Source organism: Cherax quadricarinatus, chromosome 22 (genome assembly GCF_038502225.1).
Source record: "Cherax quadricarinatus isolate ZL_2023a chromosome 22, ASM3850222v1, whole genome shotgun sequence".
In the NCBI taxonomy this organism is placed as follows: Eukaryota; Metazoa; Arthropoda; class Malacostraca; order Decapoda; family Parastacidae; genus Cherax; species Cherax quadricarinatus.
The window spans coordinates 4,816,521-4,838,833 of NC_091313.1; the positions used below are offsets into that span (position 1 = coordinate 4,816,521).

A 22,313-nucleotide genomic window follows, 5' to 3' on the forward strand; every position below is an offset into this window, starting at 1 on the left:
GCACATGGCATAGTACTACAGGACTGACACTGGCTTCAAAGCAGTAGAACAATGGGATCGACACTGAAAGGATTAAGAATCAAACTACCTCCAAGCACTTTGAATGCTCTGAAGAACATGGAAGAGTGAGATATCTCCTAATCTATCGATGAAAAATACTTGGAGGCCAGATACCTGATCTGAACACAATTTATTTACCCTTGACCAGTTTCAGAAGCTAAAATAATGCATTGGAGTGAGAGACAGGAGGAAATGAAGAGTACATTAAATCATATAAAAATAAGAGAACACTGTGTCAACGCCTCGAAGTCTGGCCTTTGGCCGTGTTCCAGGAGAAGAAAAACTCAAAATTCATCAAAAGTAAGGTAGGAGATATGCAAAATACAGTAAAACCTTTATTTAATGGATCTGATGTAACAAATTTCTGATATAACAGAAAATCTGTGGCCAGACATTTGGTTGCAAAAGACAATGTCTGTAAAACTGAGAAATGTCCATTATTCTTATGATCTGCTGGATAGATTCATAATTCATTACCATTATGACGGAAAAATATCCTGATAATTTGAAGATGTCTACTGCAAGTACATATGTTATGTGTGGTGAAATTAAACAAGTTTTTTGCAGGAAGTGCTTAACCCTTAAACTGTCCGAACGTAGATCTACATTTTTTCAACATTTGAAAGTACGTAAAAAATATTTTTTTTTTTTTTTTACATTTGAAAACGTGTAAAAAAACTTTGATCTACTTTTTTTTTGTTATATTTGAAAATATATAAAAAAAAACGTAGATCTACTTTTGGAGCACTACGCATATGGATGTAGATCTGCTTGGACAGTTTAAGGGTTAATCAGCCAGACTGTGATGGCTATGTGGACCAGCAGACTGCAGGTGGCACTAGCCTAATTAATCAGTTGATCAATAGGGAAGTTTTGCCATAGGAGTAAAACTCTAAGAACTGGTCACAGGCATATCACAGGCATGTATGCAAACCCTGGATTACAAAGGCCAGCAAAAACTGACAATACCAAAGCTCAAACAAATTATTTTGACAAGTTTAACCCCTTGACTGTTGCAACCCCAAATCCTGAGGTGTCTCCTGGTGTCGAAAAAATGTTGAGAGAGAAAAAAAAAAAAAAATCTTATGAAATGATAGAGAATTTTTTTCTGATGGTAATGACACCAAAAAAAAAAAAAAAAATTTGATGGAAAACTTATGGAATTACCCTCTTGCGAAGTTAGCGACCTCGGCGATATTTACGAATCAGCAATTTCGTCTGCTTTGAGCCCTATTTTTGGCAAATTCCATTGTTCCAGTTGACCAAACTCATAACTATTTCTTTAGAACTCCATTTGTTCTAGCGATTGAGTACAAGAAACCGCCCATTCACCTATTTCAACTACCCAATAACGTGGTCAGAAATTTGCAATTTGGCCAAATTCATGCAAATTTAAAAATACAGTGGACCCCCGCATAACGATGGCATCACATAGCGATTATTTCGCATACCGCTTACTTTAATTGCAAAAATTTTGCCTCACATACCGCTTAAAAACCCGCTTACCGATTTTCGTCCGAGACGCGTCCAATGTGCGGCCTGAGCCACGCTCACATGTTCCGCCGGTGGCATTGTTTACCAGCCAGCCTCCGCGGTAACATCCAAGCATACAATCGGAATATTTCGTATTATTACAGTGTTTTCGGTGCTTTTTCTGGAAAATAAGTGACCATGGGCCCCAAGAAAGCTTCTAGTGCCAACCCTACAGCAATAAGGGTGAGAATTACGATAGAGATGAAGAAAAAGATCATTGATAAGTATGAAAGTGGAGTGCATGTCTCCGAGCTGGCCAGGTTGTATAATAAACCCCAATCAACCATCGCTACTATTGGTGGTACAGCTGCTGCTGCTGCTGCACTGTCAGCTGCTGCTGCTGCTGCACTGTCAGCTGCTGCTGCTGCTGCACTGTCAGCTGCTGCTGCTGCTGTAGCACCGTTGTTGGTGTGGCTTATTGAGAATACCAAGAAACAATTAACCCCAGAGGATTTGCCACCCAGGATAACCCAAAAAAGTCAGTGTCATCGAAGACTGTCTAACTTATTTCCATTGGGGTCCTTAATCTTGTCTCCCAGGATGCAACCCACACAAGTCGACTAACACCCAGGTGAACAGGGAAAAATGCCTGGAACTAGTGCTCATATTGGTGAATTTAAAGCCAGCAAAGGTTGGTTTGAGAGATTTAAGAATCGTAGTGGCATACACAGTGTGATAAGGCCTGTTCTGGAAGAAAATGCCAAACAGGACCTACAGTACTCAGGAGGAAAAGGCACTCCCAGTACACAGTGTCTCATCAGTCATTGCTGCATCTTCAATAAAGGTAAGTGTCATTTATTCTTCATTTAGTAGACTAGTACATGCACAATATATACTGTGCATGTACTACTCTACTATTGTGCATGTATCCTTCTCTTTGTGTGTGGGAAAATGTATATTTCATGTGGTAAAATTTTTTTTTTCATACTTTTGGGTGTCTTGCACGGATTAATTTTATTTCCATTATTTCTTATGGGGAAAATTCATTCACATAACGATTATTTCGCATAACAATTACCCCTCTTGCACGGATTAAAATCGTTAACCGGGGGTCCACTGTATGCCAATTTCAAAATAGGGTCCAGAATGAACAATGCAGACATTCCTAGCTCTAAAATAAATTTTTTTTTTTGTTCATCAGTCACGTCTCCTGGCCCCTCTGATATTACTCTTGCTTTCTATTTTGAATTTTTATTCAAACAAAAAATAGAAGATTTGTAGACAGCCTGTACTGTCTGCACAGACAGCCCATGCTGTCTGCCAGCTTAGTTCATATTTAGCGCCACTCAGATGCTGCCCTCTGTAGACAGGCCTCTCGGTAGGCACGCCAGCCTGTCTGCCCTTGCCTCGCGCTCACTCACACAGCGGCCTTTCAGCAAGATACAAGTACTAGTAGCTCTCTCTCGTGGGATGGCCCTTCCCGGGCCATGGGCACAACACAAGCCTGTGTACCCATCATGACAGATTTACTGTTATGTAGACTACTGCAATATTGTAATAATTGTATAAATAATATCAACCCATTCATGACTGCATATTAGAATGGCTAGTTGGACATTTATTGGACAATGACATCATTTGTTTACTTTTGAACATCAGCAAAAATCAAACATTTCCCCTAATTTGAGCTCCATTTCAAGGTTCTTTTCACAGTAAAACTAATCAAAGTCACCTCTATTTCTATAATATGTTTTCCATTCTATCAAATGAGACCAAGAAAACAAGAATACAACCATAAATACTATACGAAAATACACCACAAACTCAGCGTTTTAATCCAAAAACACAGTCAGAGTTTCTTTTTCTCATTATGCACTGCGTGCTGCAGGATTTTTTTTATATGCTGCACACTGACCACACAGACCCATTCTCTCACGTGGGCCTACCAGCTTGATTTGAAGTGGCTAGAATTTTTGAGTATATGTATATATACATCAAACCCGGTGGCTCATAAGACATATATGTACGATCAAAACAGTCAAAGGATTAAAAAGACAATTCATGATTTCTGAGAAATACACATCCAATGAAAGTGGCAAAAATACCGAGTAAAATTATAATTTTGGCAGCCCAAGGAATCTCACTTGGCTTAAAACTCATTCTATTTATAAACAATGGGAAGAAAGTAAAATGTAAAATAGCACAAGGAAGAATAGCTAGAGATGCTCTACAAATCGTGGTAAGGAAGGAAAGCATGAGAAGCGCAGAAAACGTTAATCGACAAATACGTGCATTATTTACTTCAAGTGATTACAAGGCTGTAAGCTTCCAAGTACAGAGATGGGTTGCTTTTGCATTATTGTACAGACCAAATCTATAACAAGATAAGCACAACTGTGAAGCAAGGAATGGGTATAGAAATTTTTAGAATGACTTGGATGAAAACAAAGATTGTAAAAAATATAAAATATAATGAAGAAAACCATGACTTGAAATTTAAAAGATCATTGTTGACAGTAGCCTATTAGTGACGGAAAGTATCACTTGTAGGTTGTAAAGTTAAAAGGTAATATTGGTAAGTTTTTGATGGAAAGTATCACTGTAGGTTGTAAAGTTAAAAGGTAATATTGGTAAGTTTTGCCAGAGAAAAGAATAGACATTAATCATATAGAAAGACTGTTGAAACAAAAGATCATATGGATATGAGACCTGATGAATTAATTCAACAAGTTTACCTAAGTTGCACAAAGTTTCTCCTAGTCAAAATTATATAAAGATAAATTATTTTATTAGCCTGCATTTCTGTGTATACATATTTTGAAAAAGGTCTGATATAAGAATTTAAGAAAGAAGGAACACTGCAGCAGGCCTACTGGCCCATGCAAGGCCAGTAGGCCTGCTTAAGCCAATGCCTTAACCTAGTCAGGTCAGGTCACATTCACTTAAGGAAGGAGCATGGCATCTGACCTTGTAGCACAAGCTAGTCACGTATCTATTTTCTTCTATTAAAATAGCACTGAAATAAAGCTGGAAGATACAATTTTTCTTTAGTTATTTGTTCTTATGTTAAAAAAATACTACACTATATGTAAAGAGAAAGGGCAAATCAAGAAACAGCAGCAACAAAAGTAACGCACTTAGGCATGGATGCAGCATCTATGGCAAGCTGTCTCATTGCTGACTCCTGCAGGTAGCGCTGCTCCCACTTTGTAACTTCCCCTTCCAGAATCATTATTTTCTCATCCTTTTCCCGAATTTCTCGTCGTAGGTCACTAAGTTTGCTTCCAGGTCCTTCCTGAAAAAAGTAATGAAAGTTATGAAAAAACTGGATATCAGATTGGAAGGAGGGAACAGGGAGGGGTGAATGTGTACAGATACTTTGGGGTAAACTTGTCAGCGGATGGATATATGAAAGATAAGGTGAACCATAAAACTGACGAAAGGAAAGAGGTGGATGGTGCACTGAGGCACCTGCGGAGACAAGGAATGTTATTCAAGGAGGCAAACAAGGAAATGTATAGGATTATAGTGATAACACTCTTATGTGGGTGTGAAGCACGAGATGTGAATGTTGCAGAAATAAGGAGGCTGGAGACAGTGAAGACGTCGTGTCCGAGGACAATGGTGTAAATATTATGTAGAAAATTCGCAGCTTGGAGAGCATTGAAACCTAGTAGGTTTAGTGCTTTGCTTTGATTATAACAATTGGAGATTATGATTTAGGTAGGAGGTTGGTAGACAGCATCTGCCCAGGGAGCTAGTACCATCCTGCCAAGTGAGTGTGAAATGGATTAAGTCACACTACACATGCATTTTTTTTTTTCAACAAGTCGGCCATCTCCCACTGAGGCAGGGTGACCCAAAAAGAAAATACTTTCATCATCATACAACACTTTCACCTCACTCACACATAATCACTGTTTTTGCAGAGGTGCCCAGAATACAACAGTTTAGAAGTATATGTATATGTATAAAAATACACAATATATCCCTCCAAACTGACAATATCCCAAACCCCTCCTTTAGAGTGCAGGCATTGTACTTCATATTTCCAGGACTCAAATCCAGTTATATAAAATAACCAGTTTTCCTGAATCCCTTCACTAAATATTACCCTGCTCACACTCAACAGCTCATCAGGTCCCAAATACCATTTGTCTCTATTCACTCCTATCTAACACACTCACGTACGCTTCCTGGAAGTCCAAACCCCTCGTCCACAACACCACCTTTACCCCCTCCCTCCAACCTTTTCGAGGAAGACCCCTACCCCTTAAGTCATTCTACTTTGATCCATTCTCTCTAAATGACCAAACCACCTCAACAAACCCTCTTCAGCCCTCTAATACTTTTATTAACTCCACACCTTCTCCTAATTTCCACACTCCAAATTTTCTGAATAATATTTACAACACACATTGCCCTTAGACAGGACATCTCCACTGCCTCCAATAGCTTCCTCGCTGCAGCATTTACAACCCAAGCTTCTCGCCAATATAAGAGTGTTGGTACTACTATACTTTCATACATTCCCTTCTTTGCCTCCATAGATAACGTTTTTTTGTCTCCACATATACCTCAACGCACCACTCACCTTTTTTCCTTCATCAATTCTGTGATTAACCTCATCCTTCATAAATCCATCTGCTGACATGTCAACTCCCAAATATCTGAAAACATTCACTTCTTCCATACTCCTCCTCCCCAATTTGATATCCAATTTTTCTTTATCTAAATCATTTGATACTCTCATCACCTTACTCTTTTCTATGTTCACTTTCAACTTTCTACCTTTACACACACTCCCAAATTCAACCACTAACCTTTGCAATTTTTTTTTAGAATCTCCCATAAGCACAGTATCATCAGCAAAAAGTAACTGTGTCACTTCCCATTTTGTATTTAATTTCCCATAATTTAATCCCACCCCTCTCCCGAACACCCTAGCATTTAATTCTTTTACAACCCCAACTTTCTTCTTTCAACACACTGGCTGTATCCCACCGAGGTGGGGTTACCCATAAGGAAAAATGAAAGTTTCTCCTTTCAAATTTAGTAATATATACAGGAGAAGGGGTTACCAGCCCCTTGCTCCCGGCATTTCAGTCGCCTCTTACGACACACATGGCTTACGGAGGAAGAATTCTGTTCCACTTCCCCATGGAGATAAGAGGAAATAAACAAGAACAAGAACTAGAAAGAAAATAGCAGAAAACCCAGAGGGGTGTGTATATATATATGCTTGCACATGTATGTGTAGTGTGACCTAAGTGTAAGTAGAAGTAGCAAAACGTACCTGAAATCTTGCATGTTTATGAGACAGACAAAAGACACCAGCAATCCTACCATCATGTAAAACAATTACAGGCTTTTGTTTCACACTCACTTGGCAGAACGGTAGTACCTCCCTGGGCGGTTGCTGTCTACCAACCTACATTACACATCCCTGTCTAAGACCTACTTTTACCGGGAAGTAGTCTCCCTCTCTTCTACACACCCTAACCTGAGCCTCACTATCCTCATAAAAACTCTTTACAGCATTTAGTAACTTACCACCTATTCCATATACTTGCAACATCTGCCACACTGCTTCCCTATCCACTCTATCATATGCCTTTTCTAAATCCATAAATGCAATAAAAACTTTCCTACCTTTATCTAAATACTGTTCACATATATGCTTCAATGTAAACATTTGATCTACACATCCCCTACCCACTCTAAAACCACCTTCCTCATCCGCAATTCTACATTCTGTCTTACCTCTAATTCTTTCAATAATAACCCTACCGTACACTTTTCCTGGTATACTCAGTAAACTTGCTACTTCTACTTACACTTAGGTCACACTAAACATACATGTACACGTTTATTTATACACACACATTTGAGTTTTCTTTGATTTTATCTTAGTTCTTTTTCTAATTACTTTTCCTTTTATATCCATGGGGAAGTGGAATAAGAATCTTTCCTACGTAAGCCATGCGGGTTGTAAAAGTCAATTAAAATGCAGGGAACAATGGGCTAGTAACCCCTTTTCCCATAACATTTACTAAAAAGAATAAGTACGATAATTTAGGAGGTGTGGAGTTGTTAGGTAAGACACATATGCAACAGTTAGACAACTTTATTCCGAAACGTTTCGCCTACACAGTAGGCTTCCTCAGTCGAATACAGAAGGTAGGCAGGAACAGTAGAGATGTGAAGACGATGTAATCAGTCCATCACCCTTAAAGTCGTAGAATTTGAGGTTGTCAGTCCCTCGGCCTGGAGAAGTTCAGTTCCATAGTCAGGAACTAACTGAACTTCTCCAGGCCGAGGGACTGACAACCTCAAATTCTACGACTTTAAGGGTGATGGACTGATTACATCGTCTTCACATCTCTACTGTTCCTGCCTACTTTCTGTATTCGACTGAGGAAGCCTACTGTGTAGGCGAAACGTTTCGGAATAAAGTTGTCTAACTGTTGCATATGTGTCTTACCTAACAACCTGTCGGTATTGTATACCATTTTGATGTTCAGGTGTGGAGTTAATAAAAGTATCAGTCAGAGGGCTGAAGAGGGTTTGTTGAGGTGGTTTAGTTATTTAGAGAGAATGGATCAAAGTAGAATGACATGGAGAGCGTATAAATCTGTAGGGGAAGGAAGGCAGGGTAGGGGTCGTCCTCGAAAAGGTTGGAGGAAGGGGGGTAAAGGAGGTGTTGTAGGAGAGGGGTTTGGACTTCCAGCAAGCGTGCGTGAGTGCGTTAGATAGGAGTGAATGGAGACAAATGGTATTTGGGACCCGACGAGCTGTTGGAGTGTGAGCAGGGTAATATTTAGTGAAGGGATTCAGGGAAACCGGTTATTTTATATAACCAGACTTGAGTCCCGGAAATGGGAAGTACAATGCCTGCACTCTAAAGGAGAGGTTTGGGATATTGGCAGTTTGGAGGGATATATTGTGTATTTTTATACGTATATACTTCTAAACTGTTGTGTTCTGGGCACCTCTGCAAAAACAGTGATTATGTGTGAGTGAGGTGAGTGTTGAATGATGATGAAAGTATTTTCTTTTTGGGGATTTTCTTTCTTTTTGGGTCACCCTGCCTCGGTGGGAGACGGCCGACTTGTTAAAAAAAAAAAAAAAAAATTTAATCTCTTTTATCCCCTTTCCCTTTATATAATGGGACTATACATGCTCTCCGCCAATCCCTAGGTACCTTCCCCTCTTTCATACATTTATTAAACAAAAAATACCAACCACTCCAACACTATGTCCCCCCCCCCCCTGCTTTTAACATTTCTGTCATGATCCCGTCAGTTCCAGCTGCTTTTCCCCTTTTCATTCTATGTAATGCCTCACGCACCTCCCCCACACTTGCATCCTGCTCTTCTTCACTCCTAAAAGATGGTATACCTCCCTGGCCAGTGTATGAAATTACCACCTTCCTTTTGTCGTCGACATTTAAAAGTTCCTCAAAATATTCTTGCCATCTACCCAGTACTCCATCTCTCCCTCTACTAACTCCCCTACTCTGTTTTTAACTGACAAATCCATTCAATCCCTAGGTTTTCTTAACTTGTTTAACTCACTCCAAAACTTTTTCTTATTTTTGTTAAAATTTCTTGACAGTGCCTCTCCCACTCTATCATCTGCTCTCATTTTGCACTCTCTCACCGCTCTCTTCACTTTTCTTTTACTCTCCATATACTCTACTCCTCTTATAACACTTCTTTTATCACACCCTTTACTTCATCATTCCACCGATCACTCCTCTTTCCTCCTGCACCCACCCTCCTATAACCACAAAATTCTGCCCTGCATTCTAATACTGCATTTTTAAAACTATTCCAACCCTCTTCAACCTTCCCACTACTCATACTTGGACCAGCCCACCTTTCTGCCCATGGTTGCTTATATCTCACCCGAACTTCCTCCTCCCTTAGTTTATACTTTTGTTGCCATTTTCCTCTTTTCCCATCTACCTCTTACTGTCACTGTAGGTTTTTTTTTTTTTTTTTCAACAAGTCGGCCGTCTCCCACCGAGGCAGGGTGACCCAAAAAAGAAAGAAAATCCCAAAAAAGAAAATACTTTCATCATCATTCAACACTTTCACCACACTCGCACATTATCACTGTTTTTGCAGAGGTGCTCAGAATACAACAGTCTAGAAGCATACACATATAAAGATACACAACATATCCCTCCAAACTGCCAATATCCCAAACCCCTCCTTTAAAGTGCAGGCATTGTACTTCCCATTTCCAGGACTCAAGTCCGACTATATGAAAATAACCGGTTTCCCTGAATCCCTTCACTAAATATTACCCTGCTCACACTCCAACAGATCGTCAGGTCCCAAGTACCATTCGTCTCCATTCACTCCTATCTAACACGCTCACGCACGCTTGCTGGAAGTCCAAGCCCCTTGCCCACAAAACCTCCTTTACCCCCTCTCTCCAACCCTTTCGAGGACGACCCCTACCCCGCCTTCCTTCCCCTATAGATTTATATGCTTTCCATGTCATTCTACTTTGATCCATTCTCTCTAAATGACCAAACCACCTCAACAACCCCTCTTCTGCCCTCTGACTAATACTTTTATTAACTCCACACCTTCTCCTAATTTCCACACTCCGAATTTTCTGCATAATATTTACACCACACATTGCCCTTAAACAGGACATCTCCACTGCCTCCAACCGTCTCCTCGCTGCTGCATTTACCACCCAAGCTTCACACCCATATAAGAGTGTTGGTACTACTATACTTTCATACATTCCCTTCTTTGCCTCCATAGATAACGTTTTTTGACTCCACATATACCTCAACGCACCACTCACCTTTTTTCCCTCATCAATTCTATGATTAACCTCATCCTTCATAACTACAACTAAATAATGATCCGATATATCAGTTGCCCCTCTATAAATGTATACATCCTGGAGTCTACCCATCAACCTTTCATCCACCGATACATAATATTAAAATTATACAGTTTGAAGGAAATCTTTAATTAACAACTAATGCAGCTGTACATCATACGCCAGCAACTGATTAGGGAGAGGCTTTAAAGAACAACTATGAAACACATGACACTCATTATTTAAAAAGCCATGAGACAGTTTCCTCAGGTTTCTGCGATAATCAATTTCCTTCACATTCCAAAATGATTCAGCAAATTTTTAAATATTTTTTTCCAGTTTACTCATTTTCTTCTACCCCTGATGATGCTACATTTGTATACTCTTCAAGATTTTGGAAAGATGATAAATACCACAACTTTTCATAGGCACAATGCAAAAACTCTCATAATTTTCTTAACATTATTAGGGTACAATACAGTTTTTATAATCATACTATGCAGATTCATGGATTTAACAGAAAGATCTAAGTCCAACTTAAAGGTTTTATTTTTAGTAAGTTATATGGGAGAAAGGGTTACTAGCCCAATGCTCTGGCATTTTAACTGACTATTACAACATGCATAGCTTTCGGAGGAAAGATTCTTATTCCACTTCCCCATGGGGGTTGTTGAGGTGGTTTGTTCATTTAGAGAGGATGGAGCAAACCAGGATGACGTGGAGGGAAGGAGGAGTAGGGGTTGTCCAAGGAAAGGATGGAGGAAAGGGGTAAAAAAAAAAAGTTTTATGTGCAAGGGGTTTGGACATACAGCAGGCATGTGTGAGCATTTTAGATAAGAGTGGAGTTGAATGGTTTTAGGGACTTGACAAGCTGGTGGAGTGTGAGAAGGATAATATTTTGTGAAGGGATTCAAGGAAACCGCTTAGCCAGACTTGAGTCCTGGATGTGGAAAGTACAATGCTTACACTTTAAAGGAGGGGTTTGGGATATCTGCACCTCTGAAAAGACAGTGATTATGTGTGAATGCTGGTGAAGTGTTTCTTTTTTGGGTCACCCTGCCTTGGTGGGAGATGGCCAGCATGTTTAAAAAACAAAAAGAATCTAATCCCCAACTATGCCTTTATTTTCAAGAGCCACTATTTGTGGGTAAGAAGGCAAAGCATTTACTTAATCCTATAATAATGCAATTTCAAAGTTATGGGTAACTAATCATCATTCATTATTTAACATGGATATTAAAATAATTCTCATATTCAAGTAAATTAATAGCCAGTAAACTTACTCCAATAATATTGTAGTAATCTGACCTATGGAGAAATTCCACAGGAAATAAATCTTCACAATGATTATTTTTCAAGGAGTCACAAGCTACCAGTATAAATGTGCACCTGTTGGCAATGTTAGCAAAGTACAATAATGTATAAAGTAAGAACAAATTATATGGAGGCTCACAGCTGACCTGTTTCGAACCAAGACGTAGTTGTTCTATTTCCTTTTCCAGCTTGTGGCGAAGATTCTTCTCTGACTGTTCTCTTCTGTCAGCTGCTAATTGGAGGGATAATAAGAGTCGCTTCAGTTGCCCTGCCTGCTCCACCAAATTCTGTTTCTTTCGCAGCTAAAAAAAAAATAAATATACTTCTGTAAAAACAAAAAATATATTTTTTATTATTTATTAACACATCAGCCATGGAACACTTTCTTCAATATTCACTCAATCACTGTCTTGCCAGAGGCATGCCTATACTACAGTTGAAAAACTGCAACATCAACACCCCTTCTGCAGAGCATAAGCACTATACTTCCTACTTCCAGGACTCAAGTCCGGCTTGCCAGTTCTCTAAATCCCTTCAGAAATGTTACTTTTCTCCCACTCCAACAGTACGTCAAGTTATAAAACCAATCTGTCTCCACTCACTCCTAACATGCTCACGCATACTTCCTGAAAGTCCAGGCCCCTCGCACACAAAACCATCTTTACCCCCCCTCCCTCCAATTTTTCCTAGGACGACCCCTACCCAGTCTTCATTCCACTACAGATTTATACTCTCTCCAAGTCATTCTACTTAACCCGTTCAGGGTCCGTACCATAGATCTACGGCTTTACGCTGAGGGTCCAAACCGTAGAGCTACACCATGAGCTCAGCCCACTCTGATAAGCTGTGAGTGGTAAATTTGGGCCTAGATATGAGAGAATACATCTATGTGGTATGTGTGCACTACATAAAACAAATCCTGCAGCACAGTGTTTGAGAGAAAAAAACTGAGACCATGATTTTCGATTAAAACAGCGACTTTGCAGTGTTTTTTTGTGTGTTTTTTATAGTTGTATTTGCGATTTCTTGGTCTCATTTGATAGAATGGAAGATATGTTACAGAAACAGAGATGATTTTGATTGGTTTTAATAGTGGAAATGGCTTGAAACTGAGCTCAAATTAGCAGAAATGTTAAATTTTTCCCGATGTTCAAGAGTAAACAAACGACCTCACACATCTAATACACGCCAGCTGGTGGGTCCAATATACATTCACAAATGTGGTGATGATATTTATACAATTATTACAATATTGCATAACAGTATATTTTCTATTGTTTGGTTTGAATAAAAGTTCATTATGTGAATAAAAAATAAAAATGCAATACATTTGTAAAGTCTGAAAGCATAACTAATGAACAGAGGAAATGTTAGTTTAGTGCCAGGAATGCCTGCATTGTTTATTCTGGACCCTATTTTGAAATTGGAATATTTTGAACTTTGTGTTAAATTGGCCAAATTACCAATTTCCAATCACTTTATTTTGCAGTTCAAACAGTTGACTGGGCAATTTCTTGTGCTCCATCGATAGAACAGAAGTAATACTAGTGAAATAGCTAAGAATTTGGTCGACTGGAATAATGTAATTGGCCTAAAATGGGAGTCAAAGTCGGCAAAATCGCCTATTCGTAAATATCGCTGACACATCAAAATTCGTGTGAGCGTAATTTTGTCAGTTTTCCATCAAATATCGTACTTTTTGTTTTATTACCTTCAGAAAAAGATTCTCTACCATTTCATAAGAAAAAATAACAAAATATTTTTTTGAAAATTCTTGGAACCTGGTGCACACTTTGAAATTTGGCCTGTGGACCCTGAAAAGGTTAACATACAGCCTCTCCTCACTTAACAACAGAGTTCCGTTCCTAAGACCATGTTGGTAAACGAATTCGTCACTAAATGAGGGGCACATTATAATGGCAGTGGGTTTGTGTCAACCATCTCTGATATTGTTTTAATGTCACCTTTGCACCATTTATAACATTTCTGGCATATTTTTAAATGTTTAAACAGCAGTGTACTGTATATTGTAATAAAAAGTATAGAACAAATTGCCTCTAATATACATTATTTAGGTATGCATACTGGTCAGAGAGCCCATCCTAGGTCCGAATCGTTGGTAAACGAGTACGTACGTTGCTAAGTGAGGGGAGGCAGACAGGCTGTATACTCTTTCTTTCTTTCAACACACCGGCCGTATCCCAAAAGAAAAAACGAAAGCTTATCCTTTTACATTTAGTAATATATACAGGAGAAGGGGTTACTAGCCCCTTGCTCCTGGCATTTTAGTCGCCTCTTACAACACGCATGGCCTACGGAGGAAGAATTCTGTTCCACTTCCCCATGGAGGTAAGAGGAAATAAACAAGAACAAGAACTAGTAAGAAAATAGAAGAAAACCCAGCGGGTTGTGTATATATACGTATATGTTTGTACATGTATGTGTCGTGTGACCTAAGTGTAAGTAGAAGTAGCAAGACGTACCTGAAACCTTGCATGTTTGTGAGACAGAAAAATGGACACCAGCAATCCTACCATCATGTAAAACAATTACAGGCTTTCGTTTTACACTCACTTGGCAGGACGGTAGTACCTCCCTGGGTGGTTGCTGTCTGCCAACCTACTACCTAGGAGGCTGTATACATACACATGTATATATATATTTTTTTTTTCAACAAGTCGGCCGTCTCCCACCGAGGCAGGGTGACCCAAAAAGAAAAAAATCTCCAAAAAGAAAAAAAATCCCCACAAAGAAAATACTTTCAGCATCATTCAACACTTTCACCTCACTCATACATAATCACTGTTTTTGCAGAGGTACCCAGAACACACCAGTTTAGAAGCACATACATATAAAGATATACAACATGTCCCTCCAAACTGCCAATATCCCAACCCCTCCTTTAAAGTGCAGGCACTGTACTTCACATTTCCAGTACTCAAGTCCTACTATATAAAAATAACCGGTTTCCCTGAATCCCTTCACTAAATATTACCCTGCACACACTCCAACAGCTTGTCAGGTCCCAAATACCATTCGTCTCCATTCACTCCTATCTAACACGCTCACGCATGCTTGCTGGAAGTTCAAGCCCCTCACCCACAAAACCTCCTTTACCCCCTCCCTCCAACCTTTTCGAGGATGACCCCTACCCCTCCTTCCTTCCCCTACGAATTTATACGCTCTCCATGTCATTCTACTTTGATCCATTCTCTCTAAATGAACAAACCACCTCAACAACCCCTCTTCAGCCCTCTGACTAATACTTTTTTTTAACTCCACACCTTTTCCTAGTTACTATACATCAGACATCTCTAACAAGGTTGGGTGTTTCACATAAGCGAACACATTCACCATCATTCATTCACTAGCTGTCTTGCAAGAATTATGTTGACATAACAATTAAAATGACCTTCAAAACTGCAAACTCCCTATTCAACTTTACTGTAACTTCCCACCTCCAGACCCCAAATTTAAAATAAAGTACAAGTTTTCTTTTTTTACTATGCTCATTGGTGCATGTATTCCTTACCTCCTCTTCCAGTTTTACAACGTTAGCCTGAGCATTAGTTAGGGCAGAATCCAAGATATCTATGTGTGTTCGTTGTTCGTTGAGGGTCTGTCTCTGGGCAGTTAGTTCAATTTCTTGTCGTTCTTTAGCAGCAATTAGTTCTTTATCTGCAAGATGTAATAAAAAAATATGTACTAAATATACAAAGTAACTTGTGTTAAATTCTTCAATAATGTAAGATAAACAAAAAAATAGGAGGGTGGGGGCAGGAGGAAAGAGGAGTGATTGGTGGAATGATGAAGTAAAGGGTGTGATAAAAGAGAAAAAGGTAGCTTATGAGAGGTTTTTACAAAGCAGAAGTGTTATAAGAAGAGCAGAGTATATGGAGAGTAAAAGAAAGGTAAAGAGAGTGCTGAGAGAGTGCAAAATGAGAGCAGATGATAGAGTGGGAGAGGCACTGTCAAGAAATTTTAATGAAAATAAGAAAAAATTTTGGAGCGAGTTAAACAAGTTAAGAAAGCCTAGGGAAAGTATGGATTTGTCAGTTAAAAACAGAGTAGGGGAGTTAGTAGATGGGGAGATGGAGGTATTAGGTAGATGGCGAGAATATTTTGAGGAACTTTTAAATGTTAAGGAAGAAACAGAGGCAGTAATTTCATGCACTGGTCAGGGAGGTATACCATCTTTTAGGAGTGAAGAAGAGCAGAATGTAAGTATGGGGGAGGTACGTGAGGCATTACGTAAAATGAAAGGGGGTAAAGCAGCTGGAACTGTTGGGATCATGACAGAAATGTTAAAAGCAGGGGGGGGATATAGTGTTGGAGTGGTTGGTACTTTTGTTTAATAAATGTATGAAAGAGGGGAAGGTACCTAGGGATTGGCGGAGAGCATGTATAGTCCCTTTACATAAAGGGAAAGGGGACAAAAAAGACTGTAAAAATTATAGAGGAATAAGTTTACGGAGTATACCAGGAAAAGTGTATGGTAGGGTTATAAATGAAAGAATCAGAGGCAAGACAGAATGTAGGATTGCGGATGAGCAAGGAGGTTTCAGAGTGGGTAGGGGATGTGTAGATCAAGTGTTTACATTGAAGCATATATGTGAACAGTATTTAGATAAAGGTAGGGAAGTTTTTATTGCATTTATGGATTTAGAAAAGGCATATGATAGAGTGGATAGAGGAGCAATGTGGCAGATGTTGCAAGTATATGGAATATGTGGTAAGTTATTAAATGCTGTAAAGAGTTTTCATGAGGATAGTGAGGCTCAGGTTAGGGTGTGTACAAGAGAGGAAGACTACTTCCCGGTAAAAGTAGGTCTTAGACAGGGATGTGTAATGTCACCGTGGTTGTTTAATATATTTATAGATGGGGTAGTAAAGGAAGTAAATGCTAGGGTGTTCGGGAGAGGGGTGGGATTAAATTTTGGGGAATCAAATTCAAAATGGGAATTGACACAGTTACTTTTTGCTGATGATACTGTGCTTATGGGATATTCTAAAGAAAAATTGCAAAGGTTAGTGGATGAGTTTGGGAATGTGTGTAAAGGTAGAAAGTTGAAAGTGAACATAGAAAAGAGTAAGGTGATGAGGGTGTCAAATGATTTAGATAAAGAAAAATTGGATATCAAATTGGGGAGGAGTATGGAAGAAGTGAATGTTTTCAGATACTTGGGAGTTGACGTGTCGGCGGATGGATTTATGAAGGATGAGGTTAATCATAGAACTGATGAGGGAAAAAAGGTGAGTGGTGCGTTGAGGTATATGTGGAATCAAAAAACTTTATCTATGGAGGCAAAGAAGGGAATGTATGAAAGTATAGTAGTACCAACACTCTTATATGGGTGTGAAGCTTGGGTGGTAAATGCAGCAGCGAGGAGACGGTTGGAGGCAGTGGAGATGTCCTGTTTAAGGGCAACGTGTGGTGTAAATATTATGCAGAAAATTCGGAGTGTGGAAATTAGGAAAAGGTGTGGAGTTAATAAAAGTATTAGTCAGAGGGCAGAAGAGGGGTTGTTGAGGTGGTTTGGTCATTTAGAGAGAATGGATCAAAGTAGAATGACATGGAAAGCATATAAATCTATAGGGGAAGGAAGGCGGGGTAGGGGTCGTCCTCGAAAGGGTTGGAGAGAGGGGGTAAAGGAGGTTTTGTGGGCAAGGGGCTTGGACTTCCAGCAAGCGTGCTTGAGCATGTTAGATAGGAGTGAGTGGAGACGAATGGTACTTGGGACCTGACGATCTGTTGGAGTGTGAGCAGGGTAATATTTAGTGAAGGGATTCAGGGAAACCGGTTATTTTCATATAGTCGGACTTGAGTCCTGGAAATGGGAAGTACAATGCCTGCACTTTAAAGGAGGGGTTTGGGATATTGGCAGTTTGGAGGGATATGTTGTGTATCTTTATATGTGTATGCTTCTAAACTGTTGTATTCTGAGCACCTCTGCAAAAACAGTGATAATGTGCGAGTGTGGTGAAAGTGTTGAATGATGATGAAAGTATTTTCTTTTTGGGGATTTTCTTTCTTTTTTGGGTAACCCTGCCTCGGTGGGAGACGGCCGACTTGTTGAAAAAAAAAAATAAATAAATTTATATAAATTTTAGAAATAACTTACACTGAGGGTCAGTTGCATCATGCATTTGAAGACTGCTAATGATATATGAAGCCACGAACAGACACACAATTGACAGACACGAAATAGTACAATGTGAACTTACTGTGTGAAACCAGCTGAGCAATGAAGACGTCCCGTTTATTTAATTCCTTACGAAGGGCATCGGTGCTATCAGTAGGCAAGGGACGATTAGAAATTTGGGTAGAGAGAACATCAACCTGATCCTTTAGATCTGCATTAAGCTCAGTGAGTCGCTTGACCTCAGCATGTAGTTTGTGGCGCGCTAGCCGCTCAAGTTGCTCCCTTCTCTCAGATGACTTCACTAGAGCCTCATGTGCTTCATGTACCTTGATAATTTCCATTTCAAACTGGAGAAGACAAAATTATCAGTACAGTAATGTCTTACAGGTGAGTGGATGGGAAAGGGGGTGCTTAAATTAATACACCTATGAATAATTGATTCCTTCACTGTTGGGACCCCCAAAATTAAGTGTTGACAGTGTCACAATTTAAAAAAAATCTGAAATGCTAGAAAATATTTTTCTGAAGGTAATGACACACAAAATACTAAATTAGATGGAAACTCGTAGAATTAGGTACAGTGGAACCCCAGTTATTGGCCGTAATCCGTTCCAGGAGAACTGCCTAAATCCGAAAAGGCCGAAAACCTAAGTAATATTTCCAATAAGAATTAGTGTAAATACAATTAATCCATTCTAGACACCCAAAAATATTAACAAAAAATACATTTTTTAAAGATTAACTATAGTATTATAAACAGAAAGCAATGATAAATAAATATAAAGCACAAATTTTAATGATAAATGAACATTACGTACCTTTATTGAAGAAGGCGAGGAGGGGAGAGAGAGTTGGGAATCCCCGTCCATAAGGACTTCAGGTATCAAAACCCTCTCTAGGGTTACTTCTCTTTTTTGTCATTTACTGCCACAGTACATTCATTACTTGCCTTAAAATATTTGTAGTCTTAATGTAGGGTGAGAGGAGAGTAGTATTTATTTGTAGGAAGTCAGCGTAGGCAGCAGTAAATGTAGGTATAAGTATGTAGCCCCCTGGGCTACAGTACACAGCCATATCATTACATTATACAGCCATATTATTTGTAGATGAATGGTTCAGAGAACCGACATGTTGATAAATTTGACACATGTGCAACTCTTGGGTATCTTTATTGAGGAAACGTTTCGCCACACAGTGGCTTCATCAGTCCATACGTAGGAGAAACTTGAAGAACAGGAGGAGAATGAGGTAATCAGTCCCTCAACCTTGAGTCGATGTGTTCAGTCCATCAATCTTGAATAGAATACGGCATATCAGCGGAAAAGCAGCTTATAAACCGTATGGCAGGAGAGGTGCAGCAGTCATAGGTCGTATCACATTTGTTCAATGTGGAAGTAGGTCGTGCCCAAGAATTAGGCAAGCGAAGAATTCCTAAGTATTAAGATCCCAAGAAGTTGCAGTGTCTGACAGATTTGTAGATGAATGGTTCAGAGAACCGACATGTTGATAAATTTGACACATGTGCAACTCTTGGGTATCTTTATTGAGGAAACGTTTCGCCACACTTCTTGGGATCTTAATACTTAGGAATTCTTCGCTTGCCTAATTCTTGGGCACGACCTACTTCCACATTGAACAAATGTGATACGACCTATGACTGCTGCACCTCTCCTGCCATACGGTTTATAAGCTGCTTCTCCACTGATATGCCGTATTCTATTCAAGATTGATGGACTGAACACATCGACTCAAGGTTGAGGGACTGATTACCTCATTCTCCTCCTGTTCTTCAAGTTTCTCCTACGTATGGACTGATGAAGCCACTGTGTGGCGAAACGTTTCCTCAATAAAGATACCCAAGAGTTGCACGTGTCAAATTTATCAGCCATATTATTACCATGTTCACTGAGTTTAATCATTTCTAACAACTACCTTTAGATCCCATCATAAACAAAGGGAGAAGCAATGAACAATTCATGCCAAGAATTATAAACAAACGCACATGAAGGGCGGTGACTGGGCCAGACACCAGATTCACAGTTTTCTCTAAGGCTGATCAGAGAAAACGTAATGTTTACTCTCCACCCGACTCACCACTCAATAGCTATGTAACGTGTTTCTTGTATAATATTGAAGGAAATATAGATGGATTAATGAAAATGACTATATTAACTAAAATATGACATTTAATGTGTCCAAGAGTGATTATTATTAAACATACATCGCATGTAAACATTGCATGTTTTTATATACTATGTAACGTGTTTCTTTGGGCCCATGGTGGCTTATTTCACAGTCACACTCAATAAGCAACTACAAAAAACAATGGATTATAACGAAATGCTTGGATGAATGCGTGGAATGTTGCTCACTCGCCCAAAGACACAGCCAGACTGACTCACGAACGCAGCAGATTAGTGGACGAACGCATCCAATACGGCCGATTTCTGAGTTGTCGGCTGAAATCCAGGACAGAATTTTGGCCAAAAAAGTGGCCAGAATCCAATTTGGCCGATATCAGCATCAACCAATATCTGGGGTTCCACTGTAGTTGCAAAGTTGGCGGTCTGGGAACACTTTATGCACCCGCTTTGAGACCAATTTTAAGCCAATTCAATTTCTCAACTCAACCAAATTCTTAGGTAGTTTGCTAGTATGCCTTACATTCTATCAAATAGCAAAAGAAATCGCCCATTCAACTATCAGAATTACATACCCTATAAAGTGCACAATAAAATGGCAATTTTACATAAAATTAAAGAAAAATCCTGAATAAACGCTGTAGGCATTCCAGCCACTAAAGCAACTTCTCCTATATTTTACTTACCCTCCATTTTGAATTCATTACATAAAAAAAAATTACCCTATTTCTCAAATAAAATATCACAAGGAATGATTGGTCATGGTTTAGGGCATCCCAATAACCAAAGACCTAGTAAGAACCCATAAAACAGACTGAGGGAAGGGAACTTACCCCTCATCAGGGAAATTATTAAAAATCAAATATTTACGGTACTTTCAGTTAGATTTCAAGCTACTTTCATTTCTAAAACCAACCAAAATCATCTATTTCAGTACTACATCTTCCATCCTATGAAATGATACCAAGAAACAGGCCACAAAACCATAAAAACTTTCCTAGTTAATGCTTCAGTCACTATTTTAAACTCAACACAAGATCAGAGGATTCCTTTTTCCCATCATGCATAGCGTAGGACATGTTTTTTAGACCATGCACTCTCGTTGCATTGACCCATTCTCCCATTTCCAGGCCAAAATTCACTTCTCACAGTTTATCCGAGGGAGTTAAGCTCAAAACATGGATCTACGTAAACAATGCTTGCATCAATAACATAGATCAACATAAAAGACAGCAAAAGGCTTAAGCAAGGTGTCATGCCAGTGCACAGGAGAGCAAAGGTATGGAATGCAAGGGGCTATACTTTCTTGAGGCTGAGGCATTTTACAAACTGGGGACATTCTGCATTATGTAATGACATTCTATCTAAAGAAAACAAAGAAAAAAGTTACCAAATTCATTTAACCCTTTCAGGGTCCGTCCCGTAGATCTACGGCTTCACGTTGAGTGTCCAAACCGTAGATCTACGCCAAAATTCTAGTGTCCTCAAATTTAGCACGAAAGCGCTCATAGGCCTACATGTGAGAGAACGGGTCTGCGTGGTGGGTGTGCGCCATAAACAAAAAATCTAGGCGCCCGCATAGCATTGTGGGAACGCCGGCTCAGTTACCCTTGTTCACCATGCCTCGTCGCAAGTCAGCTCTCACTCCCCGGAAAATTGGGACTCTCCTCTTCCTATCTGATAGTTCTGACACTGATGGAAGTGGAAATGAAGACGAATTCTACGGCTTTGATCAGTTAGTGACCGAAAAGAATGACCAGGATATCGATAATAGTGCAGAAAACCCTGACGATCCTCAACCTTCTACCTCTGGTGTGGGCACTCGTGACTCACGGTCGGTTGTTCCGCAACGCAAGAGAAAGCTAATATTTTCGCGTGGCCAGGCCTCTGACTTCAGTAATGATGATGATAGTGATGTGGATTGTGATTTTATTGCGCTCGACGATCATTCGAGTAGTGATAGTGAGGAATCATATTCACCAGTGAAGCGTCGGTATGTTCGCCGCCGCATGCGCTCGGGTAGTGTACCCTATGCTGAGCCCAGGGGACAGAGTACAGTGGACCCCCGCATAACGATGGCATCACATAGCGATTTTTCCGCATACCGATTACTTTTATCGCAAAATTTTTGCCGCGCATACCGATTAAAAACCCGCTTACCGATTTTCGTCCGAGACGCGTCCAATGTGCCCTCACATGTGCCGGCCGTCCCATTGTTTACCAGCCAGCCTCCGCGGTAACATCCAAGCATACACTCGGAATATTTCGTATTATTACAGTGTTTTCGGTGCTGTTTCTGGAAAATAAGTGACCATGGGCCCCAAGAAAGCTT

At 39.7% G+C, this 22,313-nt stretch overlaps 1 protein-coding gene across 2 annotated transcripts in view; it reads right to left on the reverse strand.

The window, feature by feature from the left end:
- Positions 1-22,313, reverse strand: part of LOC128689602 (angiomotin-like) — a 161,133-nt gene that overhangs the window by 107,663 nt on the left and 31,157 nt on the right. For both annotated transcript variants that reach the window (XM_070087466.1, XM_070087465.1), the window contains exons 7-10: positions 17,923-18,187; positions 15,230-15,375; positions 11,844-11,999; positions 4,671-4,828 (exon numbers count right to left, since the gene is read on the reverse strand). In XM_070087466.1, the coding sequence (XP_069943567.1) occupies positions 4,671-4,828; positions 11,844-11,999; positions 15,230-15,375; positions 17,923-18,187 (725 nt within the window). The remainder of the gene's footprint in view (positions 1-4,670; positions 4,829-11,843; positions 12,000-15,229; positions 15,376-17,922; positions 18,188-22,313) is intronic.